The sequence below is a fragment of the Acanthisitta chloris genome, unplaced genomic scaffold (assembly GCF_000695815.1).
Source record: "Acanthisitta chloris isolate BGI_N310 unplaced genomic scaffold, ASM69581v1 scaffold24141, whole genome shotgun sequence".
NCBI lineage: Eukaryota > Metazoa > Chordata > Aves > Passeriformes > Acanthisittidae > Acanthisitta > Acanthisitta chloris.
The window spans coordinates 1-26293 of record NW_008658024.1 but is presented as its reverse complement, the minus strand read 5'-3'; the positions used below and the strand labels follow the sequence as shown (position 1 = coordinate 26293).

The following is a 26293-nucleotide window of genomic DNA, read 5'->3' as shown; positions in this document are numbered from 1 at the left end:
TGTCTTGTCTTGTGCAGGGCCAGGAGTTGGTCTTTGATCTTCCTTGTGCATCCATTCCACCTCAGGATATTTAGTGATTCTGTGATAAATTTTTATGAAGTTTGATAACAAGCTCCTGGACCAAACTCTATCTTAGATAATTTTAGGACATGTCAAACATATGTTATATGGCATTGTAAGCTAAATATCAGCTGGCAAAAAACCAAGTCTTGTGCAGGGCCAGGAGTTGGTCTTTGATCTTCCTTGTGCATCCATTCCACCTCAGGATATTTAGTGATTCTGTGATAAATTTTTATGAAGTTTGATAACAAGCTCCTGGACCAAACTCTATCTTAGATAATTTTAGGACATGTCAAACATATGTTATATGGCATTGTAAGCTAAATATCAGCTGGCAAAAAACCAAGGAACCTGGGCCAGCTCTAACTGCTGTAACTCTTCACAGCTGAGAAAAAGTGTGAAAAACAGATCAGGGCAGGAAGTCAAGGATACATTTTCCCCCATTGTATTCTTAAATAACAACTGCACTAACTGCTATGAAAATTTACTAGAAAAAAATGAGTATAATTAAAAAGTTGCTAGGAACTGATACATATTTAGGCTTTTGGATTTAAAAGTGAAGGCCTACAAGTATTTTTAAGTACTTGCATCTTCTCCTTTTTCAGTATAAGAGCACCTGCAAGGTATATTTTTGGACCTTATCATCTAGAACATATAGATAAAACTCTTGTTTGGACTGGCAAGTAATGTGTTTTGGAGCAGGGTTTTGTCAGGTTAATTTGATAATAAGCAGAGCTTTCAGAGCTGTTTATATGTATCTGTAAAGGAATGGGGGCATAAAACGAAGGGAGTTAAAATGTGGGCATTGCTATAACTAATGTTGGATTTGTTTAATCTGGTGACCACTGTGTGTAGCTGTTACACACAGAGCCACTCTGTAGTTCACTACCAGTCTTGAATCAAAATGCACTAGATAAAGCTCTAAAAAGGATCTGTATTTAAAAAGTAAAAATCATACTGTAAATAAGGTGATGGCTTATGTGATGTTATTAATTGCAAAGTTTAAAAATTATTTCTATCAAGATGCAGTTAATTATCATTTTCTAATCAGAGAAGAAGAGAGACCAACTACTTCTTATTGACCTTTTTTTCCTTTTCTTCCTCCTCCTATGATTTTCTGGGGTAGTGTCCTGGTTTCAGTGTTAATTTCTTCTCAGTAGCCAGTACAGTGCTGTGTTTTGGATTCAGAATGAGAATGGTGTTGATAATACCCTGATGTTTGGATTTTTGCTAAGTCATGTTTATGCTAAGTCAAGAAGTGTTTTGTGTGTCTCCTGCTCTCCCAGTGAGCAGGTGCACAAAAGAAACTGGGAGGGAGCATAGCCAGGACAGGTGACCTGAACTGGCCCAAGGGAAATTCCACATCATAGAACATCATGCCCAGTATATAACCCAGGGGAGTTACCTAGAAGGGGAGGCTGATCTGAGTTTGGGAACGGGGCCCAGCATTGCTCAGTGGGTGGTGAGCAATTTTATTGTGCATCACTTGTTTGGGGTTTGCTTTTTTTCCTTTCCCTTTTTATTATCGCTGTTATTATTGCATTTGTCTTTGTTCTTAATTATTAAACCATTCTTATCTCAACCTACAAGTTTTGATTTTGATTCTCTTCCCCATTCCACCAGGGCTGGGGGGAGGTAGGAAGGATTGAGCAAGCAGCTATGTGGTGCTTAGTTGCCAGTTACCAGGACAGGTAGTTTAGATTGAAACCTGAGTTGTCCGGTGTTGTTTGTTTTTTCTTTATTAAGAGAAAAAAATAACCTTCACCACTTCACCAAGTTCCTCGGACATTAATCAAATGCTTTATTACTGAAGGCATCTCAAATAATTCAGTTGTCTGATTGCTGAAGTTATTTCTAGTGGAATGCATTCAGGTTAGACAAGGGTTATCCTCTTGGCAAAGTATGTTCAGCCAGGTATTGCAAAGCAACACATGATGTAAGCTCCTTTAAATATGCCACTGCCAGGTGACCTCAGCCAGTGTCTGGGCAGCAGTAGAAGCTTGGCATCTACCTGACGTGTGGGTGAATGTTATGGTGTTTGGCTTCATGTCTGTTACATCTATTTTAGTCAGTTTCTATTTGTAGTGAATGAGGAATTCCTAATTTATATATGTCAATATTGGCAAAACCTGTTAGAATTAGAGTTTGAATTGAATTAGCAGAGGGCACTTTATTTACTTCAGGGTTCAGTAAATTATGTAGCAGGTGCTAGAGAAGGGAAATACTCTTTTACTTTGTTGCCTGAATTATGGTGACTGACCGGACTACTGACAATTTGAGGTAAAGTGTAATAGACCTCTTTTTTTTTTTTCTTTTTTTTTCACTTTAGTGGAAAGCCAGTAGGTGTTGCAGCTGCGCTCCTGTTTGCTCGGAATGGCAATATTGCTGCCCAGTGAATCAAGGGCATTGTGTTATGTAGACAGGGCTATAAACAGCCAGTCTACTTTTGTATCGAGGCCTCTTTGTAATCGGCTTACACTCGGTGTGCTTAGTGTGCCAAGCGAGCCTGCTGCGACAGTGTTTCTGTAGGGTCTTATTCACACTGTCCTGTGAAAGTGTAAGGGCTGCTCAGCCACATGCCCACCTACTGTGCCAGTGCTGCTGTACATGTAGCTGTTTTCCTACAGCCATTTCCTCCTCTGGTTTTCTGAACAACAGGTGATCCCTGTGTATTTGAGCCAGAAGTATGGGATTGTTTGACAAGCTAGCAGGATGGCTTGGGCTGAAGAAAAAGGAGGTTCACGTTTTGTGCCTTGGCTTGGACAACAGCGGCAAAACAACAATCATAAATAAACTTAAACCTTCAAATGTAAGTAGCCTACTTAGTTCAGTATTGATGTTTTTACTGTGGAGCTGATGTTTGTTTACACTGGTTTTGCATGCTGTTATACTAGATGTGACCATGGAAAAGATGTGAAGAGCTTTTTTTGCTTTTGCACAGTGGCACAACTATATTTTTCGCTTCCAGCTAATTAAAACGAAGTGTAAGCACCCACATGCACATTATGAAAACTTTGCCCTCAAAAAACACTGTTATTGTGGCACATGTTTTTTAAGATCACCCAATAAGGAAGGGTTTATGATGGCTGAAATCAGGATCTGAAACAGTTTCCTTAAGTCACTTAAATAATTGCTACATGATTGCAGTTACAAGTGATGTGTCAAACATTTAGGATTAATACAATTGTATAAGAACTTGTCTACCTTTATCATGTTTATTTTAATCTCTCCCTGAAAAATATAAGTGCATAATAAGTAGTAAAATCAGAAATAATGTGAGGATGGTGACACTTAATGATGACTTCATTATTTTTAAAGCAGAATAGTTTTCAAAATATGTAGTACTAATACTTGCAGTTCATTCATTCATCCAGTGAAAAGTGTTTCAGGCCACTAAGGTGCATAGTATTCGAAACGAAAGTAGGATTACCTTGTTTCTAGGTATGCTTATGGAACAGAAATGCATTAATTTTGGTAGGCATGTTCAAAGCCAAAGGCCTGTGCATCTTGGTTATATGCACCTGGGAAACTGAGATTTCTGCTGTTTACATCAGAACACAGCTTTCTTTTTTGGATTTCCATTGAATTTTTCCTGAAGAGATACACTGGACATTGCTTAAAAAATGTGACATGGTAAAGAGTCTGCTGCTCTTCCATTCCACTGAAAATTGAATAGATTTATAAACAAAGACTATAAACTGTTTACTATCTGCTGCCAGTAGTTTGGGGGAAATGCTAGAATTTGTGCCAGGCAAATTGTATATTTATGTGATTTTTCAGGCTTTTATTGTAGTGGAATTTTGTCATGCGTTAAGCAGGAAAGGATTCCTAACTAGAGTTGAACAAAGACTTCAAGATTTGTCACAATAATAGGCATTAGAGAAAGTCCCAAGGGAATTACACAAGTAGAATAAACAGAATTTGTTTGCTTTACTGTAAATCGTGTAATGAGAATTTACTTCTGAATGTCTTCATTTAACATGATGCTTTAGGAGGGTAGCTTTGCATACAACTTGTATAAGCCCTGCCCTTACAAGACACAACAAATAGACTAACATGCTAGAAATACCACTAGATCAGACTTGATAAAATTGTTTATTTCTAGTAAGTTCAATGGACAGGTGGTTTTGAGGTCTGGATTCAACCCAGTCTTCTTAAAAAGAGCTGCTACTTCGCCCTAAGAGCAATATATTAGGTGTCTGGCAAGTGTTTCTCCATCTGTTTGCAGTTGTTTCTTCTGGGTCTGATAAATATATTTGAAATAAATGTTAGATAAATAGCAGGTCTTCTACTCTGCATAAATTTTCCCTTGGTGACAGGAACTGTTGACTACAGTGGTGAGATGCCATGTTCATAAAGAAGCTGCAGATGAATAAGCCAACTTCCTTCAGTTAAATGTGAGGGGTCAACTGCTTATAGATAGTGTTTTTAATAAGGGACTCTAGAAGGTCTATAAAAGGATTGCATGTCACTTTCTCAGACAGCTCTGTAAATGCTTCTTAAAGGAGCTATTCTTTTCTGCCAGTTTATCTGATGGGTTCCTTGGCTAGCTCAGTAGTAAACCAGGTTATCAGACAGATCTATTAATAAGGCTTTATGTTTTGGCCATTACTGTCTGGTAAGTGGTGATTTCGTCCAGTGGTGTAGTGGTTTGGATAGAACTATGATCAGGCCATTGTGTAACGTCTGCTGTATCATTCCCAATGTCAGATAGACTCCTGCAGCATACAGGTAGAAGCTATCAGTCTGGCCAATCTAATATCTTGATAGACTCTCCTTTAGCTAACAGGCTTGGGGTATTGTACAGACTTGTTTGGGTTGACATTGTGATTTCCCAAGTTCACAGATTTTTAACCTCAGTCATAATCTTCAAGCTGTTATCTTGCATCTTAACCTATCTCCTATTTATTTCATAGGCAATATCCACAATACATGTACACACAGACTAATGTAAAGGGTGGAATCTCACCCTCAAGGGTAAAATGTCTTCCAATGTTGTCCAATAGTATTCACTGTATTTCCTAGAAAATACAAAAGCTTGATTTTAAATTGGTTTACTTTTCTGTGAACCTTTTGAATATAAAGTATCTGGATGTGTAGAATTTTTTTGTATTGCACAGCTTTGGGGAAAAATAGATCTGCAATGTATTCCTATTTCAAATATATTCCAATATTTACATTTGCTAACTTGATTGTAAAATTTATACTTTCTTTCCTTTAAAGTCTCAAACTCAGGACATCGTTCCAACAATAGGATTCAGTATAGAAAAATTCAAGACCGCAAGGTAGTACTTTATTTTATTTTCTCCATTTAGCAGTAGTGACTGTTGCACAGTTACTTCTTTCAGTGAGCTGTCACAGAGTATTATGTGTGGTGGTATAATGACATGACATGCAGTTTTCTGAAATGTTGTAGTGCCCACAAGGCCTAATCATGATCCAGGTCTGAGTATTTTAGAATAGATTGTGTGGCTGTGTGTAAGACTAAAAAAAAAAAAAAAAAAAATTTTTTTACAATAGTGTGTCTAAGCGCCTGATCCCTGTCTGTTAAGAATTTCAGAATAGGGCACTCTTACAGACTTGAGCAGAGACAAGTTGCTTAGGTGGTAGCCTATATTCCATTGTCAATCTGGTAACCTATATTAAGCACTCTCACTGAAGGTCCTCTGAACAGATTGCAGTGTAATCTCATTAAATGAAAAATGGTGGCTGCAGCATTAGCAATGTAAAGATGGCAGGAGCAAAGGCCAGGAAACAGAGGAAGAAGTCATTACTTGAATGAAAGCTAGGATTTAGATAAGGAATGCCATGAGACAAAGATATTTCGAGGACATAATGTAATTTATTACTCTGTAGCCTTTGCTGTGTGTTTTTTATGCATGCAGTTAGTCTTCAAACCAAGCAGCATGCCTCACTGGATGAGAGATCTGCAACAAAATTATTTCTTCCTTGAGCTGATACGTGGGTCTGATAGGTTTCAGATTTCTATAGGAGCCTCAGCAACTGTGTTCTGTCTCAGTAAAGCACATTGGACAGGTTTGGGACTTGGCTGTGTGAGAATGTGAATTGATTTATATTGCTTTCCTGTAGTAGGAGAGATGATAACCTGTAAATACACTGTGTAGAATGATTTTTTAAATAAACACCCAAAAAACCCAAACAAACCCCCACAAGCTAACTAGAATCCGATGATGTCTGGACATAGAGTGAAAAGGATGTCTGGACACCTTCCTTTTCTAAACCTCCTCATTTTCATGTGGCCTCCCCTTGGGGAGTTATTTGGGACTATCCAAAACAAGAAAGCCTAACACTCAAGTTGATGTCACCTCTGTAGACATTTCAGGAGTGGATCAGAAGTTTTTGTAGTGTTTTTTAAATTGACTTGCTGTTTGTAGTGTTTGGGGTAAAATTTCAAAGTTGCAAAAATTACTTTGTGCTTTGGTCATCTGAGTTCACCTGTTATAACCAGAACGTGGGTTTTTTCCCTGAAAGTGGAATCGGTTTGGAGTTTTTTAAAAGCCTTTTATTTTGCATACAGAAGCCTCTGGATGTTACTGGTGCCTGTCTGGAGACAATTTAAGAGTGGCTGTGGATTTTAAGTCATGGTTCATCTGAAGTTCATTTGCTCATTATAAACAATATTTGATACTATCATAGAAAGAGAGACTGAATGGGACCTTATTTTGTATTTGATGTAAATTTAAATAATTGGTTTAGTTTTTTTATTCAGGTAATGAAAAAAAACATTTTCCATTGTAAAATATTTGTATAATAAGACTGCAAAACTAAGTAGGATCCTTTGAAGGCAGATAGTGCAATCAGAGTTCCTTTGGGAATTTTTCCCAGTTGATTAGAATTCATGTTGATCTGGCTTTTTTCTGTCAGGGTAGCAAAGACAATACTTTGGGTTTGGGTTTTGTCCTTTGTCTCTGTGCCTCATACACTTCTTTTCTTTGCAGTTTGTCTTTCACAGTGTTTGATATGTCAGGTCAAGGGAAATACAGAGACCTCTGGGAACATTACTACAAGTAAGCCTATCATTTATTTTAAAGCATTGCTGTTCATATTAGCTCTTGTGTAAGTTAAGCAGAAGTACAGTAATATCTAGTGGTTAGAAGTGATTCAGAGAAGGCTGTGTTTGACAGGAGGTCATTCTGGATAAATACAACTTTTCTTTCTATTCTAAAAAATGACAGTTTTTCTCTGCTGTTATTTGGTATGCTTTTGGCAACATCTTGTTTACTCCAAGAGTGAGGGGACCATACTAAAGATGGGATTAAAATGTTGAAACCTGAAACCCAATCCTGTAAGAATGTTCAAGATGAGTTAGGTTTTCAATTTTTCAATTCTTCTGTAGCTAAGTGACTTTAGACCTAAAAGATATTAGCTGATGGCCAAGATTTTTCGAGGTGAGGGAAATTAACCTCAGAGAATAAGGCACATGTAACTAAGAAATTGAGCAAACATTCTTAGATGCTATTTATTGAGTAGGATATTCACTGTACTTTATAACATTATGGTATTGCCTTATTGGTAATAGATACCATTTTCTGTTTTTCTAGTTTCTAGTGAAAGTTGTATCTTTATTTATGTTATCTCATTGCTATTCTGCAATACCCAATCTAAAGAAGGTGAACAGCAGTAAACTACACAGAAGTAGCTTGGGGAAATAGAATGGAAAAATTCTGAAGATTGTAATATTGATTAAATATTAATATTTACCATGATAGAGCTTAACATATTTTTAATTGAGAATTAACAATTCCCTTCCTTTTTTTGTGCAAAATACATTAGCAATTTGAAAACGTGTGGCTAAGAGATCTTCATTGTTCAAGAGTCTTAGATGTGTGTCTCCCAAATATTTTGCATTTCAGTAGCTGATACCCTTAGGCTACTCTCAGAATGCTAGCAGAGTGCTTCATAAGCAAGTAATTTTCATGATTGCTGTATTTAGTACAGTAACTTATCCCTTGTGTGGCATAAATGGCTTTTTCACCTTAACAGTAAGGGAGTTTCTTAGGTTATGCAGACAGTGAAATGTGCACTGGTATCCACCTCTGTTCCTGATCCAGGGCACTAGGCACATGTTTAAGGTTAACTTCTAAGAATAATATAAAAAATACAATGTTTTAATTTGTATTAAGAAAATTAAAACATTCATAAAAGAACAATGTGCTGTTCAGTTTTTAAAGTTAAGCAATATTTAAGTTTGCAAGAATTGCAAAATGGAATTCAAATCTGATCAAGTGTCTAAATAGTTGCCTTAGAGTACTTGAAGTTTGCACTTTTCTTCTATTTGGCTTGAAACTAACTATCTTCTAGGATATCTTCTAAGTTCACTGATCTTATACATACATACGGTCGTGTTGTGTCCCTATTGCTGTTACTATGAAATTATTTTTTGGTAGTACTCTGATTCCTCTAGAAAAATACTGTATGCACATGAAAACTATTTAGGCATTTTCAGCTAATATACAAAAGCTTTATTTACTGTTAAGATTCTTTTGTACAGCAGAAAAGAATGGGCCTTCCCATACAAACTTAGGCTGGTCAAGTTATTTCTGCTTTTCAGTAGGTCTAGGGCTGCTTCTTATCAAAATACTAAGGTAGATGGTGCTGGGGGGCAAAGAATGTATCAGTAATGGTTCTCGGAGAAATGAAACATGAAATTGAAGTGGATATTATGTTAAAATGTAAAATAAATATATTTTCTGTGGGTGTTTATAACTGAACTGGTGAATTATGAATTGTCAAGACTTTATTTGGTTTTGAAAATCAGTTTCAATAACTGGAACATCAAGTCATAAAATACCAGTAATATCCTGAAATAACGAGTTGAATAGTTGTACATATGTTGTGACTGTGGTCATACTGCCAGCAAAATGTCGTAATTATTTGAAATAGTTGAAAGGTTGTACCTATTATTCAGAACAAAAGAAAGATTCTGCTTATGCAGACTTCTGTAAAAGTTAAAATGACCTTCATATGGCAAGTTGTTCAACAGCTGTGGACACAGATTTTTATTTCTAAAGAGGTAATTGACCATTCTCTAAATAAACTTTAGTGTATCAAATAAAGAATTTCCATTAAAATCTGGGGTTTTTTCTTTGTCTGCCTAACCAAGCTGTCAAAATAGTAGTTGGTTACATTTTCGGAGTTCGTTTTCAGCCTCAGTAGTAAAATCAGTGTTTTCTAAAAGATGTGTGGAGACTGAACTTTGAATGAGTCTTGCAGGTAACAACCTCATGTCTCAAAAATTATGCATCTTACCAGAAGATTGAATTTCAAAAATAAGACCAGATTCAAATGTTAATGGTAAATAACAGTAACAAAAAGTAGAGGAAAAAAATAAGGTTCATTTGGACTTTTTTTGGTGTATCTTCTGAAGCCTTTTCTTATTCACAGTTTAAGAGAACCTATAATTTGCCTCTTTGCTCTTTTTATGTTATGCAGAGAAGGCCAAGCCATTATTTTTGTCATTGATAGCAGTGACAAATTAAGAATGGTTGTGGCCAAAGAAGAACTTGACACCCTGCTGAATCATCCAGGTGAGGAGGCTTTTTTCCCCCCTTCTGTGTCCATATTTGTTATGTTGTCTTAAGAAGAGCTCTTATCTGACACATTCTGCATTCTGAGCATTTTGCAAATATTTTAGCCATTCATGAATACTAGGACAATAATAGTCTTTATTAACTTTGTGGGTTTTTTTTACCTATTCACATTTACAAATTAATCATACTTCAGTTGTCTGCACTGAGTTGGATTGGTGTCTTATCAATCAGTATAGATCAAAAATTGCATTGTTTTGAGGAAGAATAGATTTGACCTGTTGAAAGGTGGAGAGCCTTTATGTGATGATCAACATATACAAAAAGTGTCTCCCTGTCTGTTTTTTTCCATGAAGACAGCTAATTCCTTTAATGTAACATTTAACTTGTTTTTTCATCTTCATTATAATTTTTAATGTGTTAGCCAGAATAAGGAGGGATAATTATATCAGTTTCAATTGTCTAGAAAAAGGTACAAGGAATGGAAAATGATATGACAGGATTCATGATCAAGGGCTTAGTTTTAGTGTTTTGGTTTGGTTTTTACATGAGACTACACTTTCTTTAATTAAGTCCTGAGATCAGTCATAGAATCATAGAATCAGCCAGGTTGGAAGAGACCTCAAAGATCATTGAATCAAACCCTACCATCGTTACTAGACCATGGCACTAAGTGCCACATCCAGTCTCGTCTTGAAACCTCCAGGGATGGTGAATCCACCACCTCCCTGGGCAGCACATTCCAATGCCTGATCACTCTCTCTGTAAAAAATCTCTACCTAATATCCAACCTAAACCTCCCCTGGCAGAGCTTGAGTCTGTGCCCTCTTGTCCTGCTGCTAGTTGCCTACTAGTTGTGCTACTGCTAGTTGCCTGAAGTCAATTCTTTACCTTTCTGTGTAGCCAACATTTACTGGAATGTGTTTGTAAGTATGCAATTTTGACTTTCAGCACTTTAGGTAGTTGCTCTGCCTAACCAGATTGTAAAACTACATGTAGGAAATTTAAACAGGGAAATAACCCTGTAATTTCTTATTTATTTATTAAGCTGGTAGAGCCTTGTCTTGTGGGATTACCAGGCTGAGAGTAAGAAAGGAGAAGCTGACCTGCATTTCCGAGAAAAGTAGTATGTGATAGGGACAATTATGTTACCATGACTTTATTTACCATGAAGACTGCATAGAATACATTAGTTCAATCAACAGAGATGCTGGAACTGACCAGGCCTTCTTAATTTCACATTCAAGGGTATGGGCTGCTTCAAATGGAGACACTGAAAAGACAGTGTTGCAAAAGTCTAAGGGGAAGATGAGGTGAGCAAAATATTTCAGGTGGATTTCACAGAGGCCAGGGAACTTTGTACCAAAGCAGGAATTAACCACAGCAGTAAAAGGCAATTCTGTTGGTTAAATGGAACCGCATAGGACCAAGGGTGAGAGGTGAAGACTGCTGGAATAAATTACTGGTCTATTAGAAGGCAACAGAGTGAAAATGTTTAGACTGAGTAGAAGCAATCTTAGTTGAGCCTTTTCATTTAGGCATTGATAGGTTATTAATGCTGACCTAGCAGGTCAGTGGTGTTAGGTTGTGTATGTGTTTGGGTCTTCTAGTTACAAAAGACCATTGCTGTGGCCACCTAATATATTTCTTAGAACCAGGAAAGAGCAGTTGTGTATTTGTGCCTTGGGGTAGCACAGGTCAAATACAGCAACAGTGTTGCTGGCTTATTGTTTCAGGTTTTGATATATCACATCTAAGAGAACCAAACAGCTTAAAAAATTTCTTCGAGTAGTAATGTTTAATAAAACTAGCTGTTAGCATAATCAATATATAACTGGTTTATCAATATTTTTATTGGGATTACTGTTCTTCCTGCATACCCTACTTTCTTCCCATCTGTACTTCTGTCTCTGATCTTCCTGGAGAGGCTTAAATGTACATGTTTACTTAAGTTTTAAATGGAATCAAATCACTTCCTGTCTCTGAAAATCTTAGTAATCCTTCAGTGAAACAGTTCCCTGTCTTTTTGCCAGACTTCACTTGAGGTTGTCGGGTGAAAGGGGAACGTGTACTGTGAAGCAGTAATGGGATTAGAAGTTGTACTAGGTGGGACTGTAATGAGTCAGAACTATAAGTTATTTTTACTTACATAAATGGACAATGTGCTCAACAAATCACAGCTTGTTTAATGATTATTTTATCATATTACTCAAACTGTATTCTTCAGTACTCTGAAAGATGGTAGTCTACACTTTACTTGGTTTAGATGCTGACTCTTGGGTCACTTGACCTCCAGAACATGCTTCTAAAATAAACTGAAATTCTTGTAAATTTGAAATTCTTTGTATAAAATTACACATCACACATATCTAGTGTCTGGAATATTTTTTTTAATCTGTTCATTCATGACTACTTGCAACTGGAACATGTTAGCTTTCCCATAGTAACTGTGAAAAGTGTGGGAGGGAAATACTGCACAGTAGGAAATAATGTAAATTTCTGTGACCACCACTTGATTTAGCAAAAATCTTCACGTGTACATTGATGAGTCTATGTGAGTAGGTTGTGCCCCTATTTGTTTTTTAAAAAACACCAAAAAATCTCTTGATTAACTTATTTCTTTGCATATGGGATATCAGCTAATTTCTGTGGTTTTACTTACCCATAATTGTAGCCTGTGGGCACCAGGGTTCATTTAATTATACTGTACATTAATGTAAAAGTGTCAGTCAGGAGACACAAAAGCTGTTTAACTACAGAATCAAAACAGAGATTTAATGAAAATGCTCTGTGCTTTTATTTTGAGGCCTTTGACTTGTGTTAGCAGATACCAGAGGAAAAATGAGCTCCAGGTAGGGTAAATAGTTCATGAAAATTGTCAGTGTTTTCATCAGCACTCTGATCTCTGAATTAATATGGGTAGGTAGTGTTACCTCCACTGATTTTTTTTTTTTTGAAAGGTTTATTAAGGAGTTTGAAAAGAATATAATTAGGAAGGTTCCAACCACTTCAGCACTGTCAGCTTGTTGGGCTTTCTAGTATTTTTTTATCATCCCCCTTCCACATCAGCAGAGGCAGCTGGCTTATGTATGAAGTTTTACAATAAATCCTTAGCTTGTTTCCTATGTGAAATAACCTTTTCTTTTTACTATTTTAAAAAGAGCCTGTGTAGCAATTTTCATCAGGATGGGGCTGGTGTGTATTTAAGTTCTTTTTGTATGAAGAATTGATTAATAGACTCAAATCTAGATTTTCTCCAATCCATAAATTGTCTTTTGTATAAATAATAGGAAAAATTCTTAGTGTTACTCTTGGTGCTGGTAATTTTTTGGCAGTTTTACATCTGTAAGTTTGAAGAGAGTATATTTTGTTTCTTTTCCATTACTCTGGTCTTTGGAGGTAATAGGTGAGGTTTAAACTTGTCTGTGTGTAAGTATCCCAGAAATTGCCAGTGTACTTGGTTTGGTCTGTAGTTCTCACTGCTAGCTGAGAAGAGCTTCTGGAAAAGAAGTCCTTCTTCAAGTAAAGGTAGGATAAAGGATGTCCAGACGTATGCACTTTTTTCCTATTTTATAAATTCTGTGAAGTCATAGATGCTCACCAGGATGCTAAAAGGGTAATTCAGACTACCCTTAAGTGACTATTGTTGTGATGTTAGAAATGAACACAAACAATTTTCCTGTCCATTTTATACATCCAGTCCTCACTAAGCAGAGATGTGCACTATTAGTAGGCAGTTGTTTGATCTTGTGTTCCTCAGCTTCACCAGCAATTCATACCTACAGGTTTAAGTGTGGGTATAAGGTAGGGGGAGAGGGGGTGGAAGATTCCAAAGCCTGCCAGAAAGTTTGTGAACATTGTGGAAGCATGCATCAGAGGCCATGTGAGCCAACAGTGTGCATCTTGGTAGGATACAGCCTTCACAGAATTACAGTTACAGGTGAGCAAAATACCTTGCTGTATTGTTTGTAGTTTATTACATGTAGAGATGAATAAGTGTTGAATAATGTCATGATTTCTGCTCATGCCTAGATATTAAGCACCGACGACTGCCTATTCTCTTCTTTGCTAACAAGATGGACCTCAGGGATGCAGTGTCATCTGTGAAAGTATCTCAATTACTGTCACTAGAAAACATCAAAGACAAGCCCTGGCATATCTGGTAAATTTCCCCTTTTCTACCCCTTTATTACATTACTTTGTGCATTCATATTGTAGCTCTGTCACACCATTCATTACTATGTAACATAACTAAATCAACCAGATAAAAGATCGTGCTGCCATATGTGGAAACAATAGTAATAGTACTTGCTATGAAACTTGTTTTAAATGCACAGTACATTTATGTAGGCTGTGTCTTCAAAGTTTTCACCGTAGAACTGTTACTCAAATAATGAAATGAAGGAACTTTTGGTGAAATCGGAAAGCAGTGTTCTTATCAGAACATAGCTGCCATTATTTTTTGCTGGGAAATTGAGTAGAATTGTTATCTGAGTGCTGCTGCTAGTTTGTCTTGCAGCTTTCAGAATGTCAACAATAAAACTTTGGAGTTTTTTTCCACTTTGCAGATGCTTTACTAAACTACTGTTAAAATGCCATTTAGTAAACTGTTCTCATCTGAATTCAGAGGGACACTGTACTCTTTGTACCCTGTGATGTTTGAGGGGTTTTTTAGTTGTAGAGGCTAGTGTCTTTTCTTTCTGAAGGATGTAAGCTTTCATATAATGAAAGCTTTCATCATGTAAGCTTTAAGCTGTGTGAAGTTCAGGTTGGACATTAGGAAGAATTTCTTTACAGAAGGAGTGATTAGACATTGAAATGGACTGCACAGGGAGGTGGTGGAGTCACCATCCCTGGAGGTGTTTAAGGAGAGACTGGACATAGCATTTAGTGCCATGATCTAGTTAACATGGTGGTGTTAGGTCATAGGTTGGACTCGATGCTCTCAGAGGTGTTTTCCAACCTTAATGATTCCATGATATAAATAGACTTTGTGCTAATGCTCACAAGGGAAAAACTCTCCTTTTATCAGAAGCATTTTATAGAAATTAGGGTTTTTTTCCTATGAAGGTCCTAAGCTATTATAAATAAAAGTGAAATCAGCTGATTGAAACTACAATTGAATGAAAACTACAATTTTCATTTTAGGTCCTTTAATATTAAACTTGATTACCTGGACATTGTTTTGGGGTCATTGCTTTTTGCCTCAGAAATCACAGTGATGAATTCCAAAGCTTCTTGGAAGATAATATTAGAACTAACCACAGTAACAGTCCAGATTCACTGCTATGCTCATTTTCACAAGCTGAAGAATGAGGGGCCTTTAAACAGTTATGCCCCTGTGATTCAAAAGGTAGATTTACACTATTCTCAGTGCAGCTTAATCGTTTTATATATTACCAGACACTCCTAGTGTTGCTGTTACAATGAACTGTGCACACGCTGTACTCCCTTCCTCCAGTGTTGCAGTGTTTTTGCTGTGTGTAGGAACTGCGTGGGAGGACACTTGGACTTGATCATCTTAAAGGTCTTTTCCAACCTAAATGATTCTATGATTCATTGCTGCTGTTGTAGGTAGTAAACATCTTTCATACTATCATCTGAGAAAGGAGTTACCTAAATGAAGGTGCTGCAGAATAATGTGGCTGTCTTGTGTGAGAGCTCTTCCAGAACCCTTCATGTTTTAGGAATGATTCCTCTCCCTTGTAAAATAGTTCACATCATGAAATGGTGTTTCTATATTGGGAAGGTACTCTGTGTCATTTGAGAAGCAGTATTCTCCATGCAAAGAAAACTTAAGTAAACTATACTTGATGCTACTTTGCAATTCTCTAAATTACAGGTATAGTGATGACTCAACTAAAACCTGTATTTTTATGATGTTTTTGTCCTTTGATTTGTTTCTTTCAGTGCCAGTGATGCTCTTAAAGGAGATGGATTACAAGAAGGTGTGGATTGGCTCCAAGGTATATCATATGTAATTCTCTTGATCTGTTTTCCTACTGTAAACTTTTTCATTTTGTAAGGTTTTTTCTTTATTATTTCCTTTGTTTTCTTTCTGTCCACTTCTGCTGTCAGATCAAATTACGCAGTGAGTACTAATGCTCTATCCCATATTTGCTTTTCATTTACCTCCTTAGCATACACAAAAGATCATGTCAGTCTCTCTGACAAAAGTGCCGACTATGAAATATTAATGCACACTCTTGCAAATAGTGTAACACTTTAATTTAAACCATACCAGCTCCCAAACTTCAATTTATTATTGCAGTACTTCAGTTTGTTCTTTTAATTTATTCTTACTGTCCTGCCTCGGTTTGACTGAACTTAATGTTATGCATCGGGAAATGGTGAACAAGCTAGAACAATAAGCCAAGTACACAGACAAAGACACTAGTTTTGATTATTCAGTTTCATTTCTTCAATCTAGAGCCCAGATAAAAACAGCTTGCTTTATAACTGTCATAACATATGCAGACACTGATAACTGCATGGAATATATGGGCTCCAGCTTAGATGATATGTTACATACAGCTTTTTTAATTACAAACTTGGTATGGATGTTGTATCTCCTTCTGTTGTATGTTAGTAAGGCTCTGGTCTGCTAAATGTCTAGATTAGCGAAGTGTGGCATAGTTTTGATAGACTCATTCTGATTTTAGCTCCCTGATTTGCGTTGCTTGTGCTGTGCATTGGGTAGCGCAGTTTCAGCTGAGCCTGCAGTGCTGTGTGTGCTGTGCCGTGGTGGCCGCGGGGTGTCAGCGCTGCTCCAGGGACAGAGCCACCCAACTCACTCCTTCCAGTGCAGCTGGATGGATAACAGCCAGCCTTGACCCTGCTCTAACTTAACTCCATTGATCTAGGGCCACCAGACTGTCCTTTCTGCTTAGAATCTTACTGCTAACTAGAGTGAGATGGTTTGTTTTACTGTGTCATAACAGAATACAAAAACATTTGGTCATGTTTTCAGAGGAAGGGATACTTGCCAAAAATAGTCTTTACAAAGAGATATGGTGCCCCATAGAAGAACAGTGATGTATCCTCCACCAGCTAAAAGAATTCTGTGGTGGGAAGTCAGGATATGACCACTGAGTTTCTTTCATTGCTGTATCCTATTATCGTAGAGGCAGATTCCAAATCATGTGCTTTTTTCCTAATTTCAGGCATACTTCTGATTTAGTAATATATGTGATTTTCAGGGTCTCTCTTCTCTTGGAGGAACATTTTCAGTTTCAATCCAGATTCTGAGTTGATGATTTCGTATGTAGCTTCAAGCTACTTAAAAGGATCTCGATGCTTGTCTAAATATTTTCTGACAAAACACATAAGTTGTATATGTAGATTTTTTTTAAGCACAGCAAGCACATAGCTCTTCATAACTATTCACTTCCCATGGATTGTTAAAATTCTTAATTTTCTGAGGTGAAATTCTTCATGGATGGGATTTATCTAAAATTTTCTTTAATTCCCTGGTTCAGTATCCACAAAAGCTGAAGAGAGGTTGGGTTTAAATTGCTGTTACCTAAGCACATGCAGTTTGGCAGTTATACTTTTAATGGATGAAGGCTGTGATACTTCAAGAACAATTTTTTCCTATGATTTTCCTCGTTCCTAGAGCACTAGGTGGAAATATTTGGAACAACTCTGTAGTTATAGTAGTCCCTAAATCACAGCCTGTGTATGCCATAAAATTCAGTGCAGGAAATGACACCTGGTGAATGAAGGCACAGTTCTCCTTGTCAGCAGCCACACTTTCCTTAGTTCCTCTTTCCAGACCCATTACAGGTAGCTCACAGTTGGGGTGGCAGAGGCAGAAAGTTTTGCCTTTTTTTCCCTTAGCAAAGGCTGAGCTTGCTATTTCCCTGTTTTGTAATGGGGTTACTAGTGCAACAACACATCATCAGTAGGGTAAAACTAACCTGTCCCACAGCAGTCGAAACCCAGGTCACATTCCCTGTTAGTGGGGGAAATTGTGCTGATTTCCACATTTTGTGCTGGGGGTGTGGTACATTTCTGCTAGCTAAGGAAATATTTGAAGTGAATTGAGAAGTGGCAATGAGGCAGCAGTATGGTGAACTGTGGCTACTGAGAGCAAAGTAGTTTTCATGTGAGTTATTCAAAACCAAACTTTAAATCTTTTGCTGTTGGGGAGTTAGTTCATGTTCAGTTATGTGGAAGCTGAAATGTGTACAAAGAATTGAAATGTGTACTTAATAAAATAAATGTCCAGGCTTTATTCTCAGTTACCTTATAAGCCAAAAGAAGACAAAAACTGAATTACATAGAAGAGTCTTCCAGTTTAATTAGCAATATTTGGGAGAAAAAACGTGGCTGTGGAGGATTTTCAGAAGTGGATGAGAGCAGGTTGAAAACAGCTGTGTGTTGTCCCTCATTCTTGTAACTACACCAAAATTGGTTATGTTTTCAAAAAAGCAAAATAGAGCAAGAATTCGTCTTGTACTAAGACTAGCTGTTTCTTTTTTTTAACAGATCAGATGCAAGCAATGAAGACATGAGAGATAAATAAAAGATGTATGGCATTCTTTTACAACCTTTGTCAGTAGGTGTACGTGTTCCTTGGAAAGGAAGAATGATTTAAAGAAAATGAACAGTTCAGCTAAAATATACTGTTGACTTGTTTCATTTTAGTACCTCTCCCAGGAGAACTGAATGTAGACAACATAGCACCTCAGGTATGCACACTGATGAATTAAATTGAATCCTGTGACTGGAGAGGGTATTTTTTAAAAAGATTTGTGTTAACAATAAACATCTGCATTCATTTGAGTTTTAGGTGATAATTAGCCATCAGGAAATGCCCCTCTGTTTTTTTTGGGGGGACACCTGTTGAGTAAATGGGAATATTTATTTTCCTGAGAAAAAATAATCAGCACTTCCTGAAATGCAGCTGAATGAGATACCTACTGATTTTAGGGGACCATTTTTAGGTATTTCTGCAAATTTTTTATATTCAAGTTTGACATTGAGTTTTTAGTAACCATCTATAATAGACTTCTAGAGGAATATTTTGATTAAAGATACAAGGATTCAGATATTCATGTTATAGATGACTGCAGATGTTTTTAAGGAATTGCTTCTAATGAAATGTTACAAATTGGTTTTGTGATATGCCATGATTATATTTGCATTCCCCCAATAAAACTTCAAACATACAACATGCCATGATTTGGGTTTTTTAACTTAAATATGCTTATTGATGGTCTTTACAATTTAGAGATTTTTGGGTTTCTGTTAGTTTCATTTGGAATTTTTTTATCCATATTCCAGTGGATATAGCACTGTGTACTGTAATAAAATGGTATATCTGTTGCCAAGCTTTTTTTATTAATTGCATATATGTGTTGCACTTCTAATAAACCAGACTGCTGTTCCAGATATTTATGATTCACAGCGTGGGTGAGGTTGGAAGGGACCACAGTGGGTCATCTGGTCCAATCTCCCTGCTCAAGCAGGGCTATCCTAAAGCACATGGCACAGGATTTGCATCCAATTCTTGAATATCTCCAGTAAGAGAGACTCCACAACCTCTCTGGGCAATCTGTTTCAGTGCACAGACACCCGCACAGTAAAGGAGTTCTTCCTCATGTTCAGGTGGAACTTCCAGTGCATGAGTTTCTTGAAAGTTATATTTTGAAAACACAGTTAAGGGTCAGTTCACTGGTTCACTAGATCATTAATATGCAATGTGTTATATACTTCTGTTGTGCATAAAAACTTTTACTTTTGAGAATAATTTTGAATAAGCTTTCTGACTTCAAAGATGTACCATAGGTAATAAATTAGGGTGATGCTAAGAATTTTATTTTTGTTATGCCACCTCTTCCCTCCTCCCTTGTTCAAGAAACAAGTGGACTGACACTGGGAATGCTGAATACTGTATTTAACTGAGTGATTACCTGATTCCTGTGGGAGATGCAATGTGTAGGTCTTGCAAAAGCTTCCCCCCCACACACATCCATTAACATACAAAACACACAAATGTTCTGTCAGCATGCCTTCTAGGGCTCACCTAATTAAGAATATTTGGAGCAAAGGGACCTGTTTGAAATGGTAGAACAGTTTCATGCACTTTCAGTTATTAAATCGTTAAAATTAACTCCCCTGCTTTGCTAGGGGGAACTAAGTCTCACTGTAAAAAATCTTTCTTATAGGATGCTGTAGTTCTGACAGTTGAGTTTATCATGAAAGTATTTTTCTTTCATGTCTCTTTTTGTGACACCTTTGACCTTTTGTCAACTCTGAATCAAAATATCCATACAAAATCAAATACAAATGGCAAAAAGTAATATATAATTTCAAAAATTTTCTTCTGAATTGTAGGCAGATAATTTTCTGGTTTACTTTGCATTGGATAATACAGTAATGAAAATAATCATAGAATGGTTTGGGTTGGAAGGGACTTTAAAGATCGTCTAGTTTCAACCCCCCTACCATGGGAAGGGAAACCTTCCAGTAGACCAGGTTGCTCAGAGCTTCATCCAACCTAGCCTGGAACACTTACAGATGAGGAATCCACACCTTCTCTGCACAACCTGTTCTAGTGCCTCACCACCCTCACAGTAAAGAATGTCTTCCTAACATCTAATCTGAACCTGCTGTCTTGAAAATAATACTTCTTGTAAAATTCTTTTGCTGTGTATAAGTACTTTGTAATTATTTTGGTTGACTTATATGGCTAATTTAAATGAAATTTTAATTTTGATATTAAGTTCTTATATAAAATCTATCTGCATTTCTGACTTTCTTGAATAACCTGGATCTTGATAGTTTTCTGATTATTTTTGTTTGTTTATTTTGGACTACATAAAGTACTACTTTTATCTTATGGATTGCCTTTAGTGTCATGGGAAGTTGTTTGAACATACTACTTTGTTGTTCCATCCAGAAATCTGAGGGAAGTACCCTAATAACTTTTACTTTTTTGCTCTCTGATGTGATTAATAAGACCTTACTAAACAGCAGGTAGTTATTTCTTTTGATTATTGTTCCTCTTTTGGGGGGGGGGGGGTTGTGTTTTATTATTTCTGAAGCAGCTGGTCCTGTTCCTTTCCTACCAGGATGCCGATCTGAATGAAGACTTGTTGGAAGCAATGGGAATGGGAACAGTCCTGTTAGTGAAATGTTTGATTTCCCCACACACACTTATTACTGCTTCAGCCATTAGTTGTCTCCCACTTCTAGAACAGCTGTGATCATTCTGTGAACATAAAACCTACTGAGGGGACCTCTGCATGTTCACCACTCCTTCCCACCTTGTGTACAGGGATGGGTCCCTATCATACACAGTTGCTACAGACCTGAGTTGCTCTAAAAATGTTGAAGTTAGTACATGGATTATATATTGCACAAAACTCTCATGCAGCTGTGCAAAAGGCTGCTTTGGAGTTGTTTTCTGAGGGCCTAGATGCTGCCAGTCTTCAATGCTGTTCTCCCATTACATTTAGGATGTTAAAGTAATTCATTATTTCTACCTGGATGCACCAAGACAGTTTAAATGTACAAGTTCATTGTGCTTGTGGAACAAAGCAGACAAGTTCCTTTGAAGGTTTAAATGAGACTCAAGGGATATTCCCTTTTTTTTTCTCCACATTACTCTAAGTGTATGCATTAAATGGTAACTTGAAAAGCAATAGAGCAACTGAAAGAGACTCAGAGAATTTGGTCTTTACACTCCACACAATGTTATGTGCTGTTGCTACTATGTACTGTGCACACTGCCCCCCCACATATTTATTAATTTCCCTTAAATATGCCTGGTAATGCTTAAGACTATTGCATTTTCAGCTAAAATGTGACCATTCTCACGTACAAAGTGTTGCCTTCTAGGTCTCTTTACAAAGGAAAAGGACTATCAGGTAAACCTATGAATCCTAATTACTATTAGCCTTGCCTATTAGCCTTGCCTCTCTAGTACTCAGAACATGAGTCCATGGGAACTTTGTATTTAACCTGCAACTATTTGCAGCTGTGCTGAGAGCCTGCATGGCCTGAAGACTCCTGGGCAATTTCATGTTAAGCAAGTGCAGTTCTAAGTGTCAGGATGTAAATGTAATGGATCCTTGTTTTAATCTCAGCCCTCTAAGTATAATATGCTTGGGGTTTTTTATTTCCTAATAAGAAAGATAAGCTGCTGTAAAAGACTAGACATAACAGCTCTGCTGCACTGCTTAGCTGTCTACAGGCAGGCATTCTGATGTGGTAATATATGGGATGGTAATGTTGTCTTTCAGTGCTTCCATAGAACAGCTGTGCAACCCTCTGTTTCAGAAAGCAGCTTATCTCTTAGGAGCTCTAGCTAGGAAATATAATTTAGTTAGGAATAAGAAATAAAATTCATGTTGATTCAAAGTACTTTAAAAGCCAGCATTTCTTATGCCAAGACATACAGTTTAATCTCAAAAAGGATGGTTTGTTCAGGGAGGGAGTGTTTGTGTTTTTGGTTTAGGTGGGTTTTTTGGTTGTTTTAAAGTTTTACTTCTGTGGAAAATCACTCTTCTTATGATTAATTCCTGTCCTCCATTTATTTAGTGCTTTCTGCCCTGCCTTATTTCTGTTTTCCAGAAATCCTCAGAAATCTTGCTCCTAAACATTCTGGTCTGCTTCTTTTAACATTTGCTGAGTACTCCACTAGTGAAACTTTGCAGCTCCCTTTCCTGTTGTGTTGGGTTGGTTTGTGGGGTTTTTTGAAAATCAAAATAAATAATGAGAGAAAGTCATAGAAGACAGGACTAAAAAAGCATAAAAGGGGACTACTGAGAAAGTCTTCAACTCTCTTTCAGAAAGGTCAGGAAAGTTTGCTTTGAAAGGTTAACTTTATATGCCCTGATCCTTTTTTATTATTATTCATAGCCCATACTTGACTGCTTAAATTTAAAAATGCACTGTTACTGTTCCAAACTAATATTATGTTTACTAGCTAATCAGAATTCAGGACTTGTAATGCTCTCTTATAACAAATGCCAAGTGTTTTTAGTAACATTTTGTAACTGTACTTTACTTCAAGGTTCTGTAACTCCTGTTACAGTAACATCATGAACGCATCTGTATTGGTGTGAAGCAGCACTTTGTAATTAATTTACCACTGTTCAGTCAGTTGGATTACTAAATTGGTTGAATTTTTCTAGCCAGATGAAACTCTTGCTCTTAGAAGTACAGTGTGTATGTGATAACATACTGTTGTCTTCCAATGGCTGTCAGGATCTCACCAAGTGAAACAGCCATTTTTACTTTTTCTACTCTTCTAATGACAGCATAAAACCCACTCCCACTACTCTTTTCCCAAATCAATCCTTAAAATGAAAGCTAGGCTGTTAATGTCTCTTGTGTACCATTAAATGATCTTGTATTTTCCAAATTTTCTACCAGCAGATGAACATCATTGTATTACAATTACATATTACTTGGGCAGCAAGTCACAAGGTGATATGCAACTTCTCTGTGATTCGGGGGCACCTTTGAAGATCAGGTTAGCTTGTGTAGTAAAAGAAGTGTAAATTTAGAAACTTCATCTTAGGCAGTCTTTTTACAAACAACTTTGTCTTTGAACAGCAGTAAGTAGATTGTAGGCCTAGCAAAATAATTATTGGACCAAATTTAGTTTTCTAAAGAGTTGCCTAACAGTCCTCAGTAAAAGGAAGAAAAGACAGTAAGGAAAGGACATTAAAAAATCAAGGAAATTGGGATGTGTGGAGCAAATTTCTTTGGGCTGTAGTAGAGTCATGCTAATGCTAGTGAATATAATTAATAAGAAACCTAAACCTCTTGAGGCTCAATGAAGTAACCATGATAAATGATTGAAGTGGATGCTTGGCAGTACAGGCTCTAAGGAGAGCAGCCCCATCCAACTGCTTTTGTAGAGCAAGATAGTTAGTGCTGAGAACCTGATGTCCCAGTCTGTGTGGCTTGAGTTTCCTTCAGGCTGCTCCTTTCTGAGTGCCTCTTACTTGTTGGAGCACGTTGAAAGCACTTTCAGCTTTCCAGTGTGGTTTCATCCAAAAAGAATTCAGTTTGTGTACTCTCAGCCTACTTTGTGATGTAAACAAAGGCACTGTTAGTGAGGATTATCTTTAAAATACCCTTGTGACCTGAACTAATGCACTAGTATAGGCATGCCTGTACAAACTGAAGAGGGAAACAATCCCAAAGTTTTAAAACCATGGAGTTGAAGCCACGTGAAAGAACAGCAGAACTTGGCAAGAGGTCTCCAGACACCAAGGTTCCTCAGGACTAATTCCAGTGAAATATTTAGTAAAAATGTTTGTAGTACAGTCCACTTGGAACTGGGAAAGTTTATTCTGCAAATAAAGGATATAACTGTTGGACAGAGATTAAGTGGTAACACTTCCAGTTTGGAGGAAATGGCATAAGGCAGTCATGAAAAAAGAGTCAGCTGTTCCTTGCATCATCTGTACTTATGATCACACAGGTTTAAAGGTGTTACTAGGGAAAAAACTTGGCAATACTTGTTTGTTTGGTTTTTTACTTTAAATACCACTCTACAAGTAAATCTCTCTTCTTTTTAATCTTATCTACCAACATTTATTAGCAAAAACTGAACAGGAAAAAAGTGTCTAAAAATTGGTGTTATGAGTAACAAATAGTCAATGAACCAGAGAGTGTATGTTGTTTTCAATGATAACAATATTCTAAGATTTTTTTATCATGTATTATATCTTCAATGGATTATATGGAAGCAACTTGGTCCACGTTTAACACTTTTGTCTGTGACATGTGATGATGTTGGCCAGTCATTACATCCTTGTTTTAGAGCAGTAAGGATGGACGAAAGGTTTCCTTTCAAGGGTAGAATGTTTCTCCTTGGAAAGTTGATGCTTTTCTCTTGAAATATTTGGGGTTTCTCCCCTTCTGCTCCTTTCGTCAGGGAGTTCTCTTACATTCTTAAGGTAGTTTAAGGGAAAGTGTTACTCTATTTTGAGGTGCCTGGAACCTATGGATAATTGTTTTGTAAGTCCTCTGCTGTGCTTCAAGAGCAAGTTAATGCTGTAAAAAAATTTTGGCAGAAGATTCAAAGCAGGCTGAATTGATCTATAATCCAATCTAGCAGTTAGAAAGTATTCCTGTATTTTGCAATTAAGGTTTGAGGCTTATTATTTCTTTAATTGGTACCATTATAAAATAAGATGAATCACTGTTATCTTATAAAACAATTGCAGAATAGTCATGTCAGTGCTGACTTACCAGTATTAGCATATGTGCAGGACCTTTCATGCTATAGCTTTTCAGTTTCTGGAAATTAAGAGACATATGCAAAATCGAGTAGTTTAGGTTGTAGGAACATTTTTGAGTACCAAATTTCCTTTTCATCCATTTCATAACTGTTGAAGTACTACTTAATTCTTGGTCTACTCTGTCATGCAATGGTTCAAAAAAGGATTTAAAAAACCCTCTTTTGTCTGTAATAAGTTACGCTTTCTCTGAGGTGTGTATTCTGTCATCATGTCAGGTAATGCCGTTTCATAAGGCCTTGATTTGTGCAGGACACAAAATATATCTGTGCTTTCTTTACAGTTGTAGCGATGCCTAAGTTGTTAAGTGAATGACAGTTGATGTGATACTGGCATCATAGTAAACAGGAGTACTTCAATCAGTCTCCAATATACAGAACACTTTACAGCTTTATTCAGAGAATAGATATAGTGTAGAGATAATACGAACCTTTATTTTCAGCAGTTCAGCATACCCTGGACAAAATCTGGAAAACCCACTGTGCAGCTAATGTTTATGAGCTGCAGTAAGTGCATCCTACAAAAGGCTATCTTCTCTTGCAGAGAAACCCCTTTAGTCTTAGTGTTCATGTTATATGGAACCAAAGCTATACAGTGCCTACAGAAAATATTTCAAAAGAGCAACATCAGATAAAAAGAGTGAGTTTCAGGCTTATATCCCCATTAGCCAGACATTTCCTTGTGATGGTGTTTACCTTGCTGAAAAAGCTTTCCTGCTCTGACTTCACTAACAATGAGTGCTTCAGTGAGGAACTTTGTTCTTGGGTATTAAGAGAAATCTTCTTTCCCCTACTAAAGGTTCTGTTGTGTTGGGCTTAAAAAGAAAAAAAGAAAACAAACACAAAACAAACAAGTGTGTGTGTTGTTATTTATCCAGCTAACCAGGCCTAGTCTGATTAATGGTCACTTGCATTCTTACAAACTTGGCCTTTAAGATTTCTTTCTTATCCTTTTTCTGTATGCTGCACATACTGGTTACTGTTATGTGAAACTTGTAAGCCAAGAATTGACTCTTCTTCTGTTTGTTCTGTAATAAGATTGAAGTATTTTCTGCCTGTTTGGAATAATTTATGGATATAATTTGTATACATAAGAAAAAGTCTTTTCTTTGTTTTTCTTTTTTTTTTTAAAAAAAATTTCTTACTGGAAGCTTAAATTAAGTGTTCCATGAAACCAGATGGGATTCTGCAACATTTGCAGCCAAAAGCTTTTATGATCTTGTTTGGCTCAAATCCATAAGAATTCTGCTTGTTAGAGGCTGGTGTACTTACAGTCATTTTTACATACAGAATATTTTGCAATGCATTTCTCCAGACACTAAAGATGATTCTTCCTTTTGGAATATGTTAATACACATGATCATTATGAATCTGATAAGGGTTTATTTTATGTAGATATATATACACACACATATATATA

General features: G+C 36.8%; 1 protein-coding gene across 2 annotated transcripts; it reads left to right on the top strand.

The window, feature by feature from the left end:
- Nucleotides 1-2715: 2715 nt before the first annotated feature.
- Nucleotides 2716-18349, top strand: ARL6 (ADP-ribosylation factor-like 6). Of its 2 annotated transcripts, XM_009084967.1 has the most exons (8): nucleotides 2716-2869; nucleotides 5284-5345; nucleotides 7020-7088; nucleotides 9514-9608; nucleotides 13641-13770; nucleotides 15519-15574; nucleotides 15687-15699; nucleotides 18099-18349. In XM_009084967.1, the coding sequence occupies exons 1-8, from the start codon at nucleotides 2747-2749 to the stop codon at nucleotides 18133-18135; spliced, it is 585 nt and encodes a 194-aa protein (XP_009083215.1). In that variant the 5' UTR covers nucleotides 2716-2746; the 3' UTR covers nucleotides 18136-18349. The 2 variants fall into 2 exon arrangements, with proteins under 2 accessions (XP_009083215.1, XP_009083216.1); XM_009084968.1 differs by lacking the exon at nucleotides 15687-15699 and having other exon boundaries at nucleotides 2719-2869.
- The last annotated feature ends 7944 nt before the right edge of the window (nucleotides 18350-26293 follow it).

Bases quoted from the DNA above. Each gene is read 5' to 3' on its own strand.
- ARL6 (XM_009084967.1), top strand. From the start codon at position 2,747: ATGGGATTGTTTGACAAGCTAGCAGGATGGCTTGGGCTGAAGAAAAAG. The intron at 7,089-9,513 runs GTAAGCCTATCA...TATGTTATGCAG, and splicing joins CTCTGGGAACATTACTACAA to AGAAGGCCAAGCCATTATTT. The intron at 13,771-15,518 runs GTAAATTTCCCC...TGTTTCTTTCAG, and splicing joins GACAAGCCCTGGCATATCTG to TGCCAGTGATGCTCTTAAAG.